At 36.7% G+C, this 22,113-nt stretch overlaps 1 protein-coding gene across 1 annotated transcript; it reads left to right on the forward strand.

Annotated features, from left to right (window-relative positions):
* Positions 1 to 3,091: 3,091 nt before the first annotated feature.
* Positions 3,092 to 3,427, forward strand: LOC149168100 (protein AGENET DOMAIN (AGD)-CONTAINING P1-like). The gene has a single exon (XM_089428102.1). It carries the CDS (start codon positions 3,092 to 3,094, stop codon positions 3,425 to 3,427), a length of 336 nt encoding a protein of 111 aa, XP_089284228.1.
* The last annotated feature ends 18,686 nt before the right edge of the window (positions 3,428 to 22,113 follow it).

The following is a 22,113-nucleotide window of genomic DNA, read 5'->3' on the forward strand; positions in this document are numbered from 1 at the left end:
ACAAACCAACCACTGAATAATTATGCCATCAATGTTTCTTGTTTACTATAGTTGATGGTTATATTTGAATTTGAATGGTTTGGCGGTTGGGGGGAGAGGGTGGGGCACGTGGCCCTAGCCTTGAGTCACGTTGCGACCACTTGTATGAGAGCCAAGTGGAGAGGACAGGCTGTGCGGCCCCTGCCCCATGCTTAGCCCAAGGTTATATCACTACACATGTGATTGTCGGAAGAGCATCAGAGGGCCGATGTGTGGTGCCTAGCCCATGGTTTTCGCAACTGCCATATGACTGAAGGAACGGAGCCAAAAGGCGTGTGGCCTTTGGCCCACACCCCTGGCTATATTATTGCCATATGATCGAAGCTGAGGGTGGAGTTTGGGTGCGGGTGCCCAGTTAACAGTTTAACATTTGGCACCATTTGTGGCAGAATCAACGTCGTCCCTACGCGAAATTGTTGCTTGGAAGATATGCCAAAGGATGAAAATGTTGTCAATTTGGTGAATTTACAGGGCAGATAGCAGAGAAATGGAGGAGGTCTAAATTAGCAAATTTTCAGCCTTTTTGAGCCCAAGTAGAACCTACAAAGGGGTTTTTTGGCGTTTTGGACACAATGGCGGCATTATTTTCGTGATTTGAGCATTGTATGTTGATGTAATTGACATTTTGAGCATATAATATAAATGACCAACATTGGAAAGTGGACCCGCAGACGTAGCCTAGGGGGGGTGGACTTCGTCATCAAATTGTTGTTTGTGTGCTGCTGCATATTGTTTATTTTTCTCTGGTTATATCTACAAAGCTTAACTAAAATTATTAAGTTTATGTGTTTTTGCAAATTTGATCCATTGTCCACAAGACATAAACTAGCTTGTAAACGTTTTCAAGAAACCTTCAATTTTAAATTTCAAATCATGGGAGGCCTTGCCAATGGGTTGTACATTATATAAGGGAACATGGCGAAAAACACAATTCCCCCCTTCCTCATTCTTAACAAAACTATATATTTTTTACATTGACCTTGTCATATTTGAGGTTGAAAAACTTTATGAACTTAAACTTAGTCATAGTAGCTAATGCATAGTATGGTGATTTAGGAGCCAACATACATATTGAATGGAAGAATGAACTTTCCAACTATGGAATGCAAGTTTTATGGCCAATTATTCACTAATTTCTAAGCTATATTTGATCTATTTTATGGTGATATAGGAGCCAACCCATATTTTAGATGGAAGAATGGAAAATTGGAAAATTTTTATTTTTTTATTTCTTTTTAATGGTGATATAAGATTCAGCGCAACGCACGTATTGGAGGAAAAATGGAAAAATGAATTTTCCAATTGATGTAGGAGCCAACTCACATATTAGATGGAAAAATAGAAAAATGAAAATTATCTAATTGATGTAGGAGGCAACTCAGATATTGGATGGAAAAATAAAAAAGTGAATTGTCCAATTGATGTAGGAGCCAACTCACATATTAGATGGAAAAACGAATATTCAAGTGTGGATTGTGTAAGGCCTTTACATTTTTTGGAACAATTTTGATTCCCCACAAGTGACTCATACCCTTAACCACTCTCCTCGTGTCTTGAATTTCTGACCTAATAAAAACTGAACCCCACAAAAAAACAGCCTTATAAATTTCTTAAATACCAATGCAACCATATAAATTATAAGGTTGGTAAATACTAATATGGATCAATTCATGATAAGCATCAAAACACTTACCCCAAGATACATCTTGCATTGCTCAAATTAAAAAAAATCATAAAATTTAACTACTATAGATGGATGTTAACTCCACATCTATGAAGGGCTGAGAGAGATCAAATCTCTTTTCACTCTAAAAAATGTTTACACATCAAGAGAATGAAGTTAAGATGTATCTAGACTATATATATATATATATATATATATATACTATTAAAAACCATGGGTTGTCAAAACTGTATCCCAACAATAAATTGACTATTTTATATCAATTTTATTTTAATTATTTATTTTATTTTATTTTAATGTAATTTCATCCAATCAAAACGTTTTCAAATGTTTGGCTCAATTATTATCATTATTATTATTTATAAAAAAAATTAATATATGACTTAAACAATATTCTTGATCATGGATATTTACCCACACTTTACCATGGAAATTCTTAGCCTCCAGATAATTTTTGTTACGATACCATGGGTCAATATCTTGAGTTACCAATAGCACATACCCAATATGACACCGAGTCAATATCTTGAGTTAGCAATAGCACATACCCAATATGACACCGCTGATATGACATTTTTTTAATTAATTAATTTAGAATAAATTAATTAAAGAATCTTAACTTTTGATTTGTGAATATTATTATGAATGTTCCAACATATTTTGTATGGTAGTGATGTTGTAATGTAATGTTTAATATTTTGATTAAGTCAAATTACATAAAAATAAAAATAAATTAAATCTAAAAAATAAATTAAATAAAAATATTAATGTAATGTAAACTAAACTTTTTTAATTCCGTAAAAATAAAGTAAAATAAAAAATAACCCTGTAAAATAATAATGATAATAATAAAAATAAAGTAAAATAAAAAATAACCCTATAAAATAATAATGATAATAATAATAATAATGGTATATGATATTGATCTATGGTATTGAAAAAGCATGATATTGATCCATGGTATTCATATGGAATGTAACTTATTTAACCGAAAAAATTAAATCAACCAAATCTATTTTAACTTCGAATCTACCACGAGTGAAAGATCAAATTTCTTTATAACCAACCATGCTCCTTAACCCAGATTTGATATAAATGCTAGACCGTCAAGTATTATATGATATCGCTCCATTTGTTTTTTTTTATTCGCCGCAGTTGCATTATTTACAGAGTGAATTTTCTCCTTGGCATGAAATGACCGAGATTTCATATAAATGCTAGACCCTTATGTCTTATATGCTATTGTTACATTTGGTTTTTTTTTTTATTTGGCTCAGTTGGGTTATTCAGAGAGTGAATTTTAATACATTACCAAAGTCATTTCCCACAACGCATAATTTGAAGTCTAGTGCTGCCACCTGACTCATCATGAAGAAAGAAGGGAAGAGCAGTGCGTTATTGCGGTTTAAAATAGGGGAAGGGGTTGAGGTTTCAAGTGATGAAGAAGGCTTCAAGGGAGCCTGGTTTCCTGCAACTTTTGTCAAGAAGGCGGGAAGTCGTAATCGATTCGTGATTCAATACAGGGAATTCACCGAGGAAGGCAAACCGAATACAAAACTGCGAGAGATTGTAGAGGTCCCTCATATTAGACCTCAGCCACCGGATCTGAATGGGCAAAGTTTCTGCATTAACGAAGTTGTTGATGCATATGTTCGAGATTGGTGGTGGAAGGGAGTTGTGAAAGCCATCCGCCCTCGCAGTTAAAAATATGTTGTTTACTTCCAGAATACCAATGAGCAGCGGGAGTATAATCTCAAACATCTTCGCGTTCATCAGGTTTGGACAGATGGCAATTGGGTTAGGGCTTCAGACACAGAGGTATGGAATTTCAACAAATGTTCAGTTTTTGAATAGTTTTCATTTCAACTGGGTTTTTTGGATTTTGATGGCTCTGTATTAGATTTAGTAACTTGTAAGGATCTGGACTGATTGTTTGGGTAGTTTTACGGTATGTCTGATTTATAGATATATAATTCTGCAGCCTGCCTGTCCGTGTGTCTATCTAAAGCTATTCCCATTTTGTTCCCACTGTTGAGTTTAGTGATCCCAGGGGTGATTTTGTGGTTCTCCATGTTGCGCCAAGCAAGCCGTAGCGTAGCAGGGGTGTTATCAGTAGTGAATGAAAACTACTGGGTTGATGGATTTCCTACTCATCCTCACGTGCACAAATTCAATAGTAGCGAGGTGAGCGTAGCTTTGTGTACAGGGGTGTGCTTTGAATTGAGCGTAGCGAAACATCGTATCAGGCCCCCCTGGTGGCCTCTGCCCCTAGTCTTTCACCCTTTTGCCTGCTTGAGACCGCTGTTCTTGATCTGACTGCATACTGTCATCATTCGGCTTCGTGCTTTCATTCGGCCTTATGCCCTCATTTGGAAGTTCTCGCATTTTCCCACCTGTCTGCTGAGCCTGACTTGAATTTTATTTCTGCTAACCCAGGGTCCCCCTATTTTCAATCTTGGACTGAGCTCTGTGTCTCTTAAAATTAATTGAGTTCCTAAATAAAGACCAAAAAGTGGTTACAAATTGTTATTACCATAGCACGAGAATTAGAATTTTTTCTCTTACTTCTGAGCGTTGTCTGTCAAATTGGCTTGGACAGGGTTTTCTAGTGATTTTTTGGGGGTAAATCAGGATGTTGGTTCAGACGTGATTTCTGACTTTGCTATGTTGCACTGTGTTTTCTAAATCAGGATGTGGGATTAAATGAATTGAATCCAAGCTCTCCACAACTTTCTTCAAAAAATCCGGTAAGTATTGGTTTGGAATCAGCGAGAAGATCTACTCGTGCCAATAAAAATCGAAGTAAAACCAGGGTTTCAAAAATTTCAGGAGAATGCAAAGTAGATGAGCAATGTGGTAACTTGCAATCTGCAGGTAGTCTTTCTGCTAGAACTGTGGTGAATATTAGTTCGGAATCAGCGAGAAGATCTACCCGTGCCAATAAAAATCAAACTGAAACCAGGTTTTCAAAACTATCAGGAGAATATAAGGCAGATGAACAAGGTGGTAACTTGCAAGCCGTAGGTAGTCTTTCTACTAAAAATCCGGTGAATACTAGTTTGGAATGAGCGAGAAGATTTACTCGTGCCTACAAAAATCAAAGTGAAACTAGGGTTTCACAACATTCAGGAGAATGTAAGGTAGATGAGCAATGTGGTAACTTGAAAGCTGCAGGTAGTAAATCTTCCAAGAGAAAGCGAGAAAGTAAGCAGCAGTACAATTATGATACCTCCTGCAAAAGGAAATGCCCAAATGAAAAGAGTTTGGAAGTTACTGGGGCTGAAAATGAAGAAAAGCTTCGTGAATCTGTAGCTGTGGATAACTTGCAAGCTGTAGGTAGTCAGCTGACCAGTAAATCTTCCAAGAGAAAGCGAGAAAGTAAGGATCAGTCCAATTATGATAACTCCTGCAAAAAGAAATGCCCAAATGAAAAGGGTTTGGAAGTTACTGGGGTTGAAGATGAAGATAAGGGTTTGGAAGTTAATGAGGCTGAAGATGAAGAAAAGCAGCGTGAATCTGTTGCTGTGGGCCCAATAGGAGACTTGCATGAAAATCCTGGATCCCCTGCTGAAGTTGAGACCATGACAGTCTCAATGCCCTATATAGAATATGTTGACCAAAATCTATATTCTCCGTATGATACCCCTGTAATAAGGGGAAAGGGAACTTTAAAACAGATACAGCTACTGGCTTATCACTCTGTACTTGAGGCACTGTATCATCAAAATAATCTTGATTGGAAATGTGAAATGCTCCTCACAAACCTTCGGGATGTGTTCCAAATAAGCAATGAAGAGCATGCAAAGGAGCTCAAATGTGTAACTTCAATCCAATAACTAAGAGTTGCAGCTGAAAATGTGTATCTTCAATCCAATAATTCAGAGTTGTTCAGAACTTCTTTCTGGTCAAGCTAAATTTCTTTTATGGTCAAGCTAGATTTCAACTTCAGAAGAAGAAAATAACTTCTCTTTAGCTCTTTACATTCTATGCGATTAATTCGCAGCAATATAGAGTTAACTATAACTTTTCACATTCTATGTGATTAATTCACAGCAGTATGATTATTACTGAAAGATTAATGGCTAATAATAAATATAGTTAACTAATTTATTTTATTGTTATATATCATTTTTTAATATAGGTAATGGGTCTTAATTTTGATTTTTTTTTTTATCATTATTGTGATACCTTTCATTATTATTGTTTTTTAACATTTTTATAATAGTAATCAAAATAGGAAAAACTGTCTTCAATAGTAATTGTAATTGTATTGATAGGCGCTCTACTACAGCGAGAGGGTGCACTGTCATGGCAGCCAACCAGTGTCTCAACACTGATTTCCAGCCAATGGGCGACTGTTTTTAGGCTCTTGGTTCCTCGTTGAGGTGACCATGTCTCCTCTAGACTGCTCTACGTGTCGTATGCAGGTTTTTTTTATTGCAGTAGCCCTCTGCGATTTTTCCATTCATCTTATTTACAGGTTCTAGTGGCCTAGTGCATGCGCTTCCACCTGTCTTCTCCTGGAGCCAGTGTGCATGTGACTCCATCTGTCTCTTCCTGAAGCCCTCAGTTTCATGCAAGGCTATACAGACCACGCTGGCAGTCATATCTATATATATCATTGCCTTCTTCCTGTTTTGGTTTTGGTCTCCTCTTTAGCGTGAGGGGTCTGTTATATTTCCCTTCTGCGCATAGTATGTTAGTGGAGGTTTTCTATCCTTTGATCAGATGTTTGGGGAGATTTGAGGAGTCTTCTCCTGGATATAACTAGCATTTGACTGGTTTTTCTCTCTCTATCTCTGTTTTTAATGGGTTGCAGCTGTGATGTTGCCGATTTGGTGCTACTTTGTTGGCTATGGCGGTGCACTTCTCTTCGCGGTTCAGTATAGAAGGTTAGTTAATCAATCCTATAAATTCTTATTTATTGTTTTGAGATTATTTTTACTCTCCGATATGGTGTGAATAAGTTTATTCGATATGGGATGGAATGTTTAAACTCCTTTATGTTATAACTGTATCTACTTTCTTTTGGTATATGAACTTAACATCTTGAATTACAGCTTTTCGGTTTTTCCATTTACATCCCTGGATGTTAGGTTGGTCAATTTCTGTATGTCAGTCACTTTCATATCTAGCTCTTTTTTCTGGACTATATTATATCGCTGGATTACATAGTTCTGTCTAAGCCTTGTTCTGAGTTCAGTGTCAAAACATGGTGGTGTTGGTGTCGTCATTGTCACTGCTGTTGTATTATTTTCCCAGACTCGTCATAGTTTCCCTGTGTAGGTTCTTTGTCTCTTTCACGTTTCCTGGGACATATCTCTCTTGGGATCGGTTCTTTGAATTTTGAATTCTCTGGAGATTTCTCACCTAACGCCGTATAGATAGAGTAATTCATATCATCAATGGTTGCTGTCATTTGGCTTTCCCGAAGCTCCTCTTTTTGACGTTGAGTCTCTTCCATTTATGATGGATGTCAGTCCCAAATCCATCCTTTTAGTTTTTCTTCATATTGGTCAAGGCATATCACGTGTTTATGACATTCTTTGTCCTTTTCTGTAAACCGTCATTCTTGATATATCTTCTTGGGATTTCTGTTATATCCATCGAGATTGGATTCTCTGTTCCTGCGGGAGTTTTTGGACTGTCCTTAATGACCCACGTCTATCTCTTTAGTCCTTTTTAACTTCTCTATCCTATCCTCAGTATTCTAGTTGTTTCCCGCTTTGTATATGGATGCGTTTTTTGACGCATCTTTTGCATCGGCCATGGTACAGGCAACCATGGATGCTGAGAAAAAAGGTGGTAGGTCATCATTGAAAGTTCCCTGGAAATCTACGTTGTCATACCATCTTTTTCCTCACTCATACTTTCCCAATCCTGACTATCAAAATGCTGATTTTTGCTATCTGTCACGCAATGGGAATCAACGTCCTGCCAAAACTTCCGCGCCCTCCTTTTGCAGTGCATTTGGATAGTTCATATTTATTGGATAGGATTGTAAGTCTATAGAAAAGAGCTTTGGTTGACCGTTGGCACTTACCATCTATGGAGGATGGTCAGTTCCGGATCTGGATTGGGAATAAATGGAACGCTTTATTGGGCTATATCCCAACTATTGTTAGATTAATGAACAACGGGTACAACGTCCATTTTTTAACAGAGCGTGATCTCGAGAAGATATTCTCCATTCCCTGGGTTCGAGATAAAAGCCCTTGCATAAATGGTACATAAGTTTTAACCCGTTAAGATCCACGCCACAAAACAACTACATTTGGGTAAAGCTTCCTAGCCTTACCATAGAATTATGGTTCAAAGAAACACTTGCCATGATCGGGAATGCTATAGGTAACTTTATATACGTTGATCCAAAATGTCTTGGAACTAAAGATAAATGCGTGGCTTGGATATTAATTGATATTGAATATGGGGGGGCTTTCCTGAACATATCGAATTATTTTGGGATGGTCTTGCTATACATCAACGCCTTGACTATTGGGGGGTTCCTTTCAGATGTGCCATTTGCCACAAAATTGGACATCTAAAGGTATTTTGTCCACGTCGTCAGGTTGGCAAGAAAAAAGGTAAGGAACATTACAGACTATCATCTGGGTCTAACACTGTTTTAAATAATTTTGAGCCCTCTGGTGTCTTGGAGACTGACAAAATACCTTATGCGGATCTGATTCATCCTCTGACATCTCGAGATATATCTCTGTAGAAATCATCATGTAGTCCTGTCAGAAAGTTAGTCTTTGGAAAACATTAGACAAGATCTCAATTCCCCTGTGGAGATCAATCATTCCTCTCCTCATAATACATTATTCCCTGACTCATTATATGTCTCTCCATCTGATAGACATGCCATTATGGCTCATAATTTTGTGGATGTTCTTCCTTCCAAAAATGGGCCTACATGGGATAATGGGAGATCGAATGAGGCATTCCTTGCCAAGAGATTGGATCGTTTTATCATTCATGAAAGCTTGATTGAACGTCTGGGATTTCCTTATGTTTCAGACATTGCCAGTTTCATATCTGATCATCGCCCTATCAATTAAATGGAATATGGGGGGTCATAGGCGGGGTTATCCATTTAAATTCAATAGGGTCTCGCTAGAGGATGAGCAATTTAATTTGATCGTTAAAGATTTTTGGACATCTCACTCATTTCCTGATTCTTCCAGGATGACAGAATCATTTATTGACCGTTTGAAAGGCCTAAGATCCTGTGTCAAACAATGGCAACGGAATAGGGTGATTTCCAACAGAAAAGAGCTCAAGAAGATTAATGAAGAAATGGGAGTTTTATCTGACCAACTTATTTCACTTAATTTTTCTGCTGACTTGCGGGCTAAGATTAGGGACCTTGAGAAAAAAAGCAACACCTATTGGCTATTGAGGAGGCTACTTGGCGGCTCAAGAGTCGAGCCATTTGGCTCACAGAAGGGGATAGAAATACTAAATTTTTTCATAGACATGCGAACAAGAGGAGAAATATCAATTCCATATGGGAGATTCAAGATGAGAAGGGTGACTTAGTTTTCTCTTAGGAAGACATATCTAAAGACGCTGTTAAATATTTTCAAAAGGCTTATAGCAGTAATGGAGGATGTGAATTTCCAGATATATTATGGGGCATTGACCCATATCCCACTATGTTTAATATGGAGTAGAATGATCTTCTCTTTGCCCCGGTCATTGAGGAGGAACTCTTGGTCATTATGAAATCTTTTCAAAAAGATAAAAGCTCGGGTCTTAACGGTTGGACTATTGATTTTTTCATCCATTTCTTCGATATTATGAAATCTGATCTATTGAATATGGTGGAGGAATCCAGGACAAAGGGCTCTATTCCTCATTCAATTACATCTACATATATTGCCTTAATTCCTAAAAAGAAGCTAACTCTCTCTTTCAGGGATTATAGACCCATCTCTCTTTGTAATACCATATACAAAATAATTTCTAAAATCATTGCAGTTTGGATGAGGGATATGCTCTCTGTGTACATTTCTCCTGACCAAAATGGCTTTCTGAAGGATAGGAACATTATTGAGGTTGTTGCCATCACTCAGGAAGGTTTGCGCTCTATGCACATGAGGAAAATGGAGGCTTCCTTTTTAAAAATTGATCTCAAGAAAGCTTACGATTGCATAGATTGAGGCTTCCTCAAATGCCTTCTCATCAAAATTGGAATAAATATTAATTGCTTGAATTGGATCATGGCTTGTGTTACTGATGTCAAATATGCTGTTTTGGTGAATGGTATTCCTACATCTTTTTTTCAGGCAGCCAGGGGTCTGCGGCAGGGATGTTCATTGTCCCCACTCCTTTTTATTTTAGTAATGGATTCACTCAGTCTACATATTAGGAGGGCCATCAGTGATAAGGTTTATAAGCCGATGGTAATCTATAGAAACTTCTCTTTCTCACATAATCTATTCGAAGATGATATCTTATTGGCGGCCATGTTATGCAGAGTTTCCTGGGACTGTCTGCACTCTATCATGATCAAATTTTAGAAAGCTACAGGGCTTTGTATTAATGAGGATAAGTCATCTTTTTACATGAAGGATAAAAACTCTGAGATGGCTATGTATCTCTTCGATCTTTTTCATATTCAGGTATCTCCCCTTTAGGCAGGTTTGAAATACCTTGGCTTTCATCTCAAGCTTGTCGGTTACTCCCCAATAGATTGGACTTGGAATCATGAAAGTTTCATCAAGCGTATTGAGGGCTGGGAATACAAATGCCTCTCTAGCAGGCAGATATATAATATCTCAATCAGTCCTGGTTCAGTTATTAGTTTATTGGGCGCATCTCTTTTATATCCCTGCTAAGATCATCCAGAGATTGAATCGGAGTATGGCTAATTTCATTTGGGGTGCTAATAAGCATCATAGCAAATTTCATTTGTCTAAGATTGTAAACCTTACTCGGCCAAAGGCCCTTGGGGGTGGGGTATTATGAATATTAGCCTATTCAATTCTGCTCTTCTTTGCAAATCACTATGGAAAGCTATCTTCGGGTCCTGCACTTGGAGTTACATTATCAAGGCCAAGTATCTGCATCACAGAGATATTCTTTTTTGGTATAGACTGGGTTCTTTTGGTCCCCTAAAGGCTCTGCCATCTGGCATAGTTTACATAAGATTGAAGGCTTTTTTCTTAAGAATTTGGCATGGAATCTACATTCAGGCAGGAAGATCTTAATTGGTGTAGATCCATTGGTGGGTGAGCCTCCAAATTTCGACTTTCCTCATCAGCTGCTTCTGCATCTTCAGAATAAGGGTATCTTTTATTGGGATCAGGTTATTGAAAAATGGGTGGGCTCTATTCCCATTTGGAAATTAGCAGAATTGATTGGTCTATATGGAACTCTGTCTTTTCAATGGAACAAGATAATATCATACATGCAACATAGGGGATTCTTCAAATCAGCGGAGGATGATAGTCTTTTATGGAATGGTCCTAAAGGGAGATCAACTGTTAGTGTCAAAGACGCATATCTCATGTTTTAGATGGAGTCCCCTATTCATCTAGACAATATTTACCCTTCTGTTTTCTGGAAAGCTCGCTGCCCTACTAAAGTGATTATTTTTTCATGGTTGGTCTTTAATAATAAGAATTTAACGTGGGACAATTTGCAGAAAATAAATTGGCAAGGGCCAGCTATTTATCCTTTATGTAAAGCCAATGAGGAATCAAACTATCATTTATTTTTGGCCTTTCCACTTGCTATGAAGATATGGCAAATAGTGGCTGATATTTTTAGTTTGAATAGGATAACATTCTCATCTATAAGAGAGGCATTTCAGTGGTGGAGCAAAATGAGACAGGGCGGGAGGCCTATTCCCCTGATCACTATTTGGTACATTGGTAATATAGAAATAGGGCCCTGTTTCAAGATAGGAAGGTGATTATTGCTCTTATTATAGACTCTGTAATATCTCTACTTCATTCTTGTAAGAATCAACATATTCTCGATCCTACAAAGGAACATCGAGGTTGCTCTTTGGACCTGTCCATTATTCCCCATGCATACTTTGATGGGGCTGCCTCGAATGGTTTTTGTGCCTGTGGTGTTTTCATTATTCCATGTGTGGATTAGTGTATCAAAATCTTTTGGAATGGTGGCAAGGGATCAAACAACAAAGCGGAAGTTATGCCATTAGCTGGCCTCCTTTATTTTTGTGACTTCCTTGGTATTCCTGGACTGCGTATATTTGGTAACTCCAAGCCGATCATTGATCATGTAAAATCTGTTCACCGCATTCAGAACATCAATCTCTTGGGGTGGTTGGATAGAATTTCATTTATTTGGCATGCTCACCATGATTACTACATTCAACACATTGGAAGGTCTCACAACATGGAAGTTGATGCTCTATCAAAAGCAGGTCTTTCCACTTCAAGTCAATCTTGGCAAGTTTTTGTCATTGTTGGAGAAATTCAACATAACATCGTAGAGTTTCATCTCCCTGGTACATAGCATACACATTTCTTTTCACAATTCTGGTACATTTTGAATGCACCTTTTTGCTCTATTAATATGAATCTCTATATTAGGTATGTAGATGATCCTGTAAATATATTTTCCTCATTCCATCTTTTTACTATCATCTTCTCCGAATCCGATGTTTTTATGCAATGATCCTTAAATATTTGTAATGTCTAGAGATGGTACTCAGTGATACACTATCCTATTGGGAGCTTTTCATCCCATTACATACTTCAGGGATATTATAAGTCTTATCATTAGTTTCTTCATGATATATGGATTTCCATATACTATCTGCCACATGTTGTATATTCTCTACTCATATGAATATAATGCAGCTTTTTTTCTTATTGAATAAAAAAAAGAGTAGTGGATGGAAGTTTGTCAATAGTTTTAAATAAAAATAAAAAATGAAATGAAATATTGGCTTCATACCTTTTAATTGTGTGGGGCCCTACAAATGTTAGTTTAATTAAATAATGATAATAAAAAGTAATATAGAACCTATTATGGAGAGATATTGTAGTGTTTGTAATAAAAATATTAAAATTTATTTTATTATAAATTAAGATTGAATTAAAATAATGATTTTGTAACCATATCTAAATTTAATTAATAAGTACATAAAAATTTTAAAACTTAGAATATAACAATATTTTCAACCATAGACATTCACACCCATTTTATCATATATATTATTATCTTGTAAATAAGTTTTACTACAATACCATGGTGCGACAATACCACTGATCATAAATACCATTTCATTTCAGAATCAATTTTTTTTTATAAATATTTATTTGAAATTAGTTTTATAACATTTTTGTGTCAATGTTTTTAATTAAATCTAAAAGCAAAAAGATCTTAATTATTTTTAAGATATATTTAAAACCTGTATCACATATAAGATATAAATAGTAACTATAAATTAAAGTCCATTTTACCATATAAGTTAAAATAATAATTTTGTAACCATATTTAAATTTCATTAATAAGCACATACTAACTTAATACTTACAATATAACAAGATTTTTAACCATAGATATCCACCCCCACATTACCATGGATATTATTAAATTGTGAATAGACTTTGTTACAATACTATGGACCAAAACCATGGGCCAATACCATGGATTACCAATAACACATGTCCAAAAACCATCTCTCATTTCACAATCAAAATATTTTAAATATATATTTTTAATTTAATTTTATTACATTTTTGCATTGAACACTCTCAAACCTAGTGTGGAAGAGACATTGTAATGTTATGTTATCTAAACATTTTTGACTCGGTCAAATTACATTAAAAAATGTATTAATTAAAACATTCACTGTATAAAATTACATAACAATATGAAAAAATAAAAATAAAAAATTTAATTAAAATTATTAATAATTAATAATTAAATTAGCCTAGATACATCTTAACTCTAGATGTGTCAATTTTGTAATGCTATGTTCTCTAAACATTTTGACTTAAAAAACGTATTAATTAAAACATTTTGACGAGAAAAATATTAAAAAAAATGTTAATTAAAATTATTAATAATTAAATTAGCCTAGATACATCTTAACTCTAGATGTGTCAATTTCTGAGAGGGATCAAATCTCTTGAGGTGCAAAATTTGAAGAAAGGTTTTTTAGTGTAAAACTTGAAGAAAAGTTTGCACCTCTAGAGGTTTGATCCCTCTCGAGTTAATGGATTTAAGTTGACAACTATTCAAAATAAAACATATATAAACATAAAATATAAAATGTAAGCTAATGTCAAATAATTTCACTTGACAAATATCGACCTTGGTATCTTAATTTATAAAAGAAAATTTAAGAAAAACAAATTATGAATTGGATAAATATAAACTACAAAACTATGACCTGGATGGTAAAAAATTAACATACTAAATATAAAGTACAAGCTATAGCAGCTAAGGACGATAACACTTCTCAAAAGCTACTTTAACACAATCAAATCCAACTACTAAAAATGAATAGTTCAGTAAGTTACATTAGCGAACTAGATGATTTAATGTTAAGGTTGTTCATTCCTTCCACCCATTTATCTTAAGGGAGGTCATCTAGCTTAGAGGGTTTTTAGCAAGTAATATTTAATTTAATAGAATTTTAAAGATTCATAATTTATTAATATTTTTAAAATCAACTAAGATTAATAAAAATAAATAATTTTAAAATTTCACCATAAAAATTAATATAGTAACAAATTTATTATAGAAATTATATGTGTGGTTAATTAAAATATTTAATATTTAATATAATTATATATATTAACAATTTAATAAATGCAAATATCTATATAATAAAGAACCATAAAACACTTTAACAATAATTATTGAGTTGAGATGCTCATTCTACAACCCAATGTGAAGGCAATGTGTAGGTATGTTCATCCCTCTCAAAATAAAAATAAACTAGCAATTGCACCACATGTTGCAAAGGAAACGTCGTAAGGCAGTAGCGTAGGAAAGAGTAGCATTAAGGATATGATTGACGTGTAAACAAGCTCACTGTATTGAAAATAAAAATGAATAGAATTTGTACACTATAGGATCATACACAGATGGGTGAACAATTATGAGCAATAACATTAACAATAACGGCTTCGTCGTCGACTTATTTGGGCTTACTCCATAGATCAAGGAACATCAATCATACCTATGAATTTTTGGGTATAAATAATATATGCACTTGCATATGCAAGGTTAACATGAACACCATTATGCAAATGCAACTGGCTCTGCCATAAATTTGCAAATCAAGAATGGAAGTATATTTTCCATCCTAATAAAGGACCTTTGAAGCCTCTTTTGTTGTTTAAAGACCACATAGAATATGAGGCTGCACAGAGTTATGGATAAATGTAACCATTAGTTTTGGAAGAGTAAGGTCTCTCAATTGTGGTCTAGTTATACCCACAGCCATTTAATTGCTACCCATTAAATTGCACACAATGATGAAGGGAAGACTTGAACATGCCAAAGCCTATGTTGTGGCATTTAATAATTCACATTAGATTGAACTTAATCCATATTACATTTCTATTGAGAAAGGAGGCAAAACAAGCATCTGAACAAACATAAAAATTAGGAAGTTACAAGGGCTCCCTACAATGCACAAGGTAGATAGCGCATAATTTAAAGCAAAAAAATGTACATTTACTTTATTCGTGCTTTATAAAAATAAATGTTCACAATGTGAAATGCATGTTCCTCATCTATGGGATGAGTTAGTTCGATTGCCACTAGAATCACAACCAATTTCCCCCATAATTAGAGAACATTATTAGACTTCAATCCCAAAAATAACACACTACATCTATAAATTAAAATGTTCAAAACTGCTCAAGCTATATGGTTGAAGGGGGAAGTCAGTACATCAATCCGGATGATAAAAACCACTAGTTCTACAATGCTATACTACTACTCCAGGTTCCACAACCCTACCGACAATCACCTTTCTAGGTGGTAGGAACTTCCTCTTCATATGACTCAATATCCCCGTACTGCCATATATTCAAACTACCTTGTCTGGCATTTTGTTGGTGCTCTTCTAAATTATCAAGGGTAGATTGTCTTTCCTTGGTATCAAATTTTTTCTTCCTTTCCAATCGCGCTAGACCTTCCTATAAGAAGAAAAACAATGTAATCAATAACTGTTCAAGAAATACTCAAGGAAGCATACAAATAGAATGTCATAAAATCATCATGCCAAAGTTTGGAAACTCAACTCTGAATGACTCAACGAAACTCAGAAAAAAACTAAAAAACATATTACATTTCTCAAATTGAATATCATTTTTGTAAAGCACGCAAAACAATTTTCCAATTACAACACATGGGTAACAACATTGAATACTTTCTTTCAATAAAATATCTAAAAATTTTTATGAGAGTTCAAACAAGAGAAATTTCCTTTGAAAATATGGATTTCAAGATTGCCTCTAGGACATAGAAGCAATTCTATTGTAGAAGAGGAAAGGGGATAGAAATCACAGTATGATAAGCCTTGTGTAATGGAAAAGGATCCTAACTCTGACTTAGAATAAAAATCAACAACATGTGGGAGCAACACTTCTGAATGCCAAAATGGAAATCAACCATGAATTTTGTCAAAATTTGACAAAGTGGCTAGGTATTTTGATAATAGAAGTTGTAAGGCACAATAAATTCAATAGCCATGAGAAAGTGTTCAAACATTTCCATCCCTTCCCTGTGAGAGAGAAATTAGATAATTGGTAGAAAAATGAAAAAGCCATAACAGAGGAAGAAGGTGTAGATCATAGTGAGAGGCCCTCATAGATATTTCCTAAGGAACCCTGAGACACAACGACACTCTCAAATATCTTTAAAGCTACCATTGACCCACAATTCCTAGTCACGGAACTTCTTGCACGCATCGTAGGAGATCTATTTGGGAATAATGAATCACTCAAAGGAATTGGACTTTGCAGGAGAGAACTAAGAATTTTTCTGCTTCAAAGAGTCTATCAAGTGGAAACTGATATCCATGGAAGAAGATGCAACCCATAAGTCGATAAAAATGTAGAACCTCTTCCAGAAGGAGGGGATAAAGTGACTAAAGCCAATCAAGAAGGGAGTTCCCCAATTATCTCCAAATAAACACCATAAATGAGAAGGTTTTGTAAATTATGTTCCAATGCAATTTTGAAAATATTTTTATTCATCATAAGGTTGCATATTCATATTACAAATTAAAATGAAAATGGAAAAATTACACGTAGATATGCGAATCATATGTTTATGCATATCAGTTCACAAGGGCTACTACAACTATTAATAGTGTTTTGTAATCTGAAAATTTTGGAAAATGAATTAACATGCCAAACAGAAATGTACTCGAGTCATTGAAGTTAAGGTAGTGGGTGAATCTTTCAATAATTTCTTTATGTGCCAACTTTGAATTTGTATAAACTTAATGATAAAATAATTGTTTGTGTAGAAATTGTGGGAACATTGTCGGACATAGGAAGTGGAGATTATCATTGGACAACCTAGCCTTGAAAATTCCCCTGCACAAGAACCTCAAAATATGTATTACTAATCTTTTTCGTAATCTTGTTCACGGTGTAGGGAAAAATAAAATGATGTATTTATCTTATTCAGAATTCTCCCCCTTGGTTTTTGATGTTTTTGACTAATTATTTTTTACTAAGCTCTTATGCCAAAGCTTTGGCATTCTGATTACTATATGGAACCAACGATACAAGAATTAGTAGTGAAAGAGAGTGTGGAACCTAATTTTTTCTTTCGGGTTAAAGATTTTGTCATAGGTAGAAGAGGTTATGGATCATTGAAGTTTTTGGGGGAAACAACTTTGGAATTGTTACTAATATGTGGAACCAACAATACAAGAATTAGTAGTGAAAGGGAGTGTAGACCTTTATAATATTCCTCTACCATCAAAATATGTTGACAAGTTTACCTTAGGATATTTTACAAGACATAATGTTTCTTTGGAGGAACTTTACCCTAAAGGGTCTAGATATGTGTCAATATCCAGAAATAGATATGGTGAAGCTATCATAACTTATATCCTTGCTACAAAAATTGAATTTCTTATGCCAATCTCTTATGAAAAGCTATCCAAAATGTACCGGAGTTATTGAAGTTAAGGTAGTGGGTGAATCTTTCAGGATTTTGTTTGCATGCCTCCATTGAATTTGTATCAATTTAATGATAAAATAATTGTTTGTGTAGAAATTGCAGGAACACTATTGGACACAAGAAGTGGAGATTATCGCTGGAAAACCTATCCTTGAAAATTCCTCGGCATAGGAACCTCAAAGTATGCATTATTAATCCACTTGATCATCTTGTTCATGGTGTAGGGAAAAATAAAAAGTTGTATTTATCTTATTCAGAATTATCCCCCTTGGTTTCTAATGTTTTTGACTATTTTTTTTTTACTAAGATCTTATGCCACAGCTTTGGAATTTACACTAAAAGAGAGTGTTGAGATTGCAACAAGATGATGGAGCTTAGTGAAAAGAGTCGCCTTCACTAAGTGGGCCCGCAGGCAAATTATGGCGCAAGTTCTATTTTTGATCACAGTGTGGATGATCACAGTGTGGGTGACCACAATGTGAGTGATCATAGTGTGAGTGATCACAATGTGGGTGACCAAAGTGTGGGTGACCACAGTGTGGGTGATCAAAGTCTATTTTTAGACTGGCTGTCAAAAATAGAAAAGTCAAATATTATTGTCTCATAATAATATTTGGACTATAAACTTGATCTTATTCTCTTGGAGCACTTCGGTTTGAGCTACAGATGTGGACTATAAACTTGATCTTATTCTCTTGAAGTAAACTTTTCTTATGAGTCAGTTGAGTTGTTGCATGCATGACTTCAGTTAGAACTCAATCAGTTGAGTTTGGTGGAGTTGATGGAGTTGTGTTCAGTTTGACTTGGTTAAACTAGTTGTAGTTAGTCTAACCGCAAATAGACTAATGATGAGTTGTTAAACTAATTATTAACTCATAATACAACTATAGAATACATCAGTTAACTCAGTTGCATGTCAGTGCATGTTCAGTTCAGCAGGGACAAGTGTTAGAGGATCAGATTGCTATCAGTTGTGACTATAGTTGTGCATCAAATCTTGCACAATCAAGGGATTGAGTATGCCATTGAGTTTGCTCATGTATTTGCCCAGTTTGTAGCTTCTGCTCACGTCTTACACATTGTCAGTTATTCTTTGGAGGTGAAATACGAGTTTGGTAGACCATTCTCATTCATTCTTGAGCAGGTATTGAGCAATGGAGGCAGGCAAGCAGTGGAATAGATTTGGAGATCAGATCTTAGCTGTATTTGTGTGTAACAGGTGGAGCTGGTACTGGATTGCTTGTGATAAGCATTGTACTTTGTAATGTTACATGGTCTCAATCATTAATATACAGATAGTGTGGGGTTTTTAGAGAGATGCTTTCCCCGGGTTACATACTGTGTTAATGTGTGAATGCTCTTGATGTTTTATTGTTATTGATGCTGCTATATTGATGATCAACGTAGAGGAGCTTATGTATTGTGTATGTATTCCACAATAGTACATGATCAGGATAATCTCTGTTGAATATGTGTTAAATTATTCAAAATTTCTACATGGTATCAGAGCTGTTGATCATCAGATCTACTATTCAGGAAGTGTTTACATTCTATTTCTTCAGGCAGAGTCTGTAATCGGGCCAGGTAGCCTCTGGATTCATCCTTCCTTTGGAAGGTGAGATATCCGGTGAATGCCCATACAGTCAATCTCTGTACGAGAAATATTGTGTTCTCACGAATCTTAGATCCAAGGCGGTTGAGTTGGTTGCTGGTGGAATTCAAATTTGCAGCAGCGTTTTCTTGGTGACAACGCAACAATGTCTTTCAACAGATTGCGCTTGGAGTATGCTCTTGAGGGCAGCTCAAACTATATTGCATGGAAGGACAGGATGCAGGAAGTATTGGATGATAACGGGCTGAAGGAGTTCATAGATACGGATATCCTAAAGCCTACTGATGTTGCTGAGGTGGAAGTTTGGCAAAAGAAGACAGCAAAATGTCGAAGGATTCTGTTGGAGGGCATGAAGGATCACATTGTGTCCAGCCTCCATGGAAAGGCTACTCCATATTTGATGTGGAAATCATTAACAGAATTATTCCAAAGCAAGAGCGATCAAAGGAAGCTGGCGCTCAAAGATAAACTCAGAAACATCAAATGCGAGAAGGGTGACAGTATTCCCAAGTATCTCACGAAGTTCACTCAGTGTCGAGATGAGCTGGGAAGTGTGGGGGTTACTGTCGATGATGAGGACTTGGTGAGCTTGGCTCTTCTTGGTCTTCCGAAGAGTTGGCATTCCTATCAGGACTCTGCCAATGGTCAGGAGAAATTGCCAGGATGGGAAAGACTATGGTCAGATCTTGTGCAGGAGGAGATCAGGCGGAGTACCAGGGACGGATCTTCGTCAAAGGGAGCTAATGAAGAGAATTGTGCTTTGGCTGCCAAAGCAAAGAAAGGGAAGAGCAAGAAAGCTTCTCAGTCTGGTGCGAAAGGCAAGAAGCAGGATATGTCCAAGGTGAAGTGTTTTCACTGTCACCAGCACAGACACTATGCCACTAATTGTCCGCAGAAGAAGAAGAACAAGCAGGCTGCTGGATCTTCAGCAGGAGAGGCTCTAGCCTCACAGTTTGAGCTTGATTTTTCATTGATCGCATGCTTGGTTTCAAGTGTGATGGGATCAGTGTGGTTCTTGGACAGTGGTGCGTCTTTTCACATGACAGGAGATAGAGATTTGTTCTCTGATCTAGAGGACAAAGATCTTGGAGTGCACATCGAGATGGGCGATGCTGGTAGATACAGTGCGACCGGTATCGGTTCCATTTCCTTTGAGAGGGAGTCTGGTGAACCCTTCATATTGAAGGAAGTCATGCATGTTCCAGGATTGACGAAGAATCTCATCTCAGTGGCGATGTTAGAAGACAAGGGGTATGATGTTGTTTTCAGCGAGGGAAAGGCTTTCCTGCGCAGCAAGACAACTGGTGAGACCCGGAAGATAGGGGTTCGAGTGAGGAACCTTTATCAGTTACATGTAGATGGATGCGCAGCAATGGCGGGCAAGGCAGAAGGATTGGTGAGCTGGGATGATGGCGAGTTGTGGCACAGGAGATTGGGTCACCTTCACCATGGAGCCTTGAAGATACTGCAACAGATCACTACAGGGCTTCCTAAAGGCACACTTGCGTAGTCAGATCAGTGCAAGGGGTGTACTTTGGGGAAGTTTGTGAAAGCCACCTTTCACGAGAAGGATAGTCGCGCCACGACGATCCTTGAGAGAATTCACACAGACGTGTGTGGACCTTTCTCAGTTGCTTCGACAACAAAACACATGTATTATGTGATTTTTGTTGATGATTTCTCTCGTAAGTGCTGGATCTTCTTCATGCAGAAGAAGAGCAAGACATATTCAAAGTTCTGTGAATTCAAAGCACTGGTCGAGAAGGAGTCGGGGAAGAAGGTGAAGGCTCTTAGGAGCGATAATGGTGGTGAATACATCTCGGACGAGTTCAAGGATTTCTGCAAGGTAGAAGGGATTCGTAGAGAGCTCATAGCTCCCCATAACCCACAGCAGAACGGGGTAGCTGAGCGGAAGAACAAAACGATTGTGGGTGCTGCACGGGCAATGTTGCATGATCAGGGCCTACCCCTTCACTTGTGGGCGGAAGCATGCAATACAACATTTTATGTGCAGAACCGTTGTCCTCATAGGATACTTGGCATGAGTACACCTGAGGAGACTTATTCTGGTAAGAAGCCTGATCTTTCTCATTTGAGGATTTTTGGTGCTAACGTTTACATCCATGTGACGATGGATGCCAGGAAGAAGTTGGAGCTGACCGCAGAGGTTGGGATATTTGTGGGGTACACTGATATTCCCCACAACTATCATGTGTATTTTCCAGACAGTGGTAAAACTGTTGTGCGACGGGATATAAAATTTCAGGAGGAGAAAGCCATGAAGTGTTCGCTTGAGAGGGAGCTACACTTGCATGCAGATGAGGAGCTATTGGTTCCTAAGGATGAGCTTCGGGACGTGGATCAGCCACAGGACGAGGTTCATGGAATGGAAGAGACCACTCGTGCAGCACCAACCATCAGAGGGTGAAAGCGCTTGACAGAAGCTGAGCGACTGTCTCAAGATGCAGAGAAAGTTGTAGGACCACCTACAGCCCAACGCAGATAGAGACAGTCACCTGATCGGTACACTGGATACATGGCTCTGATGAGCAAGTGTGTTGTGACTGAGCCATCCTCTTTCGAGGAAGCTGTGGAGGATCCTGCATGGGTAGATGCCATGGTGGAAGAGTAT

This window comes from Pinus tabuliformis, chromosome 4_2 (genome assembly GCF_031772625.1).
Source record: "Pinus tabuliformis cultivar Carrire ecotype Pingquan chromosome 4_2, CPIR1, whole genome shotgun sequence".
Lineage (NCBI taxonomy): Eukaryota > Viridiplantae > Streptophyta > Pinopsida > Pinales > Pinaceae > Pinus > Pinus tabuliformis.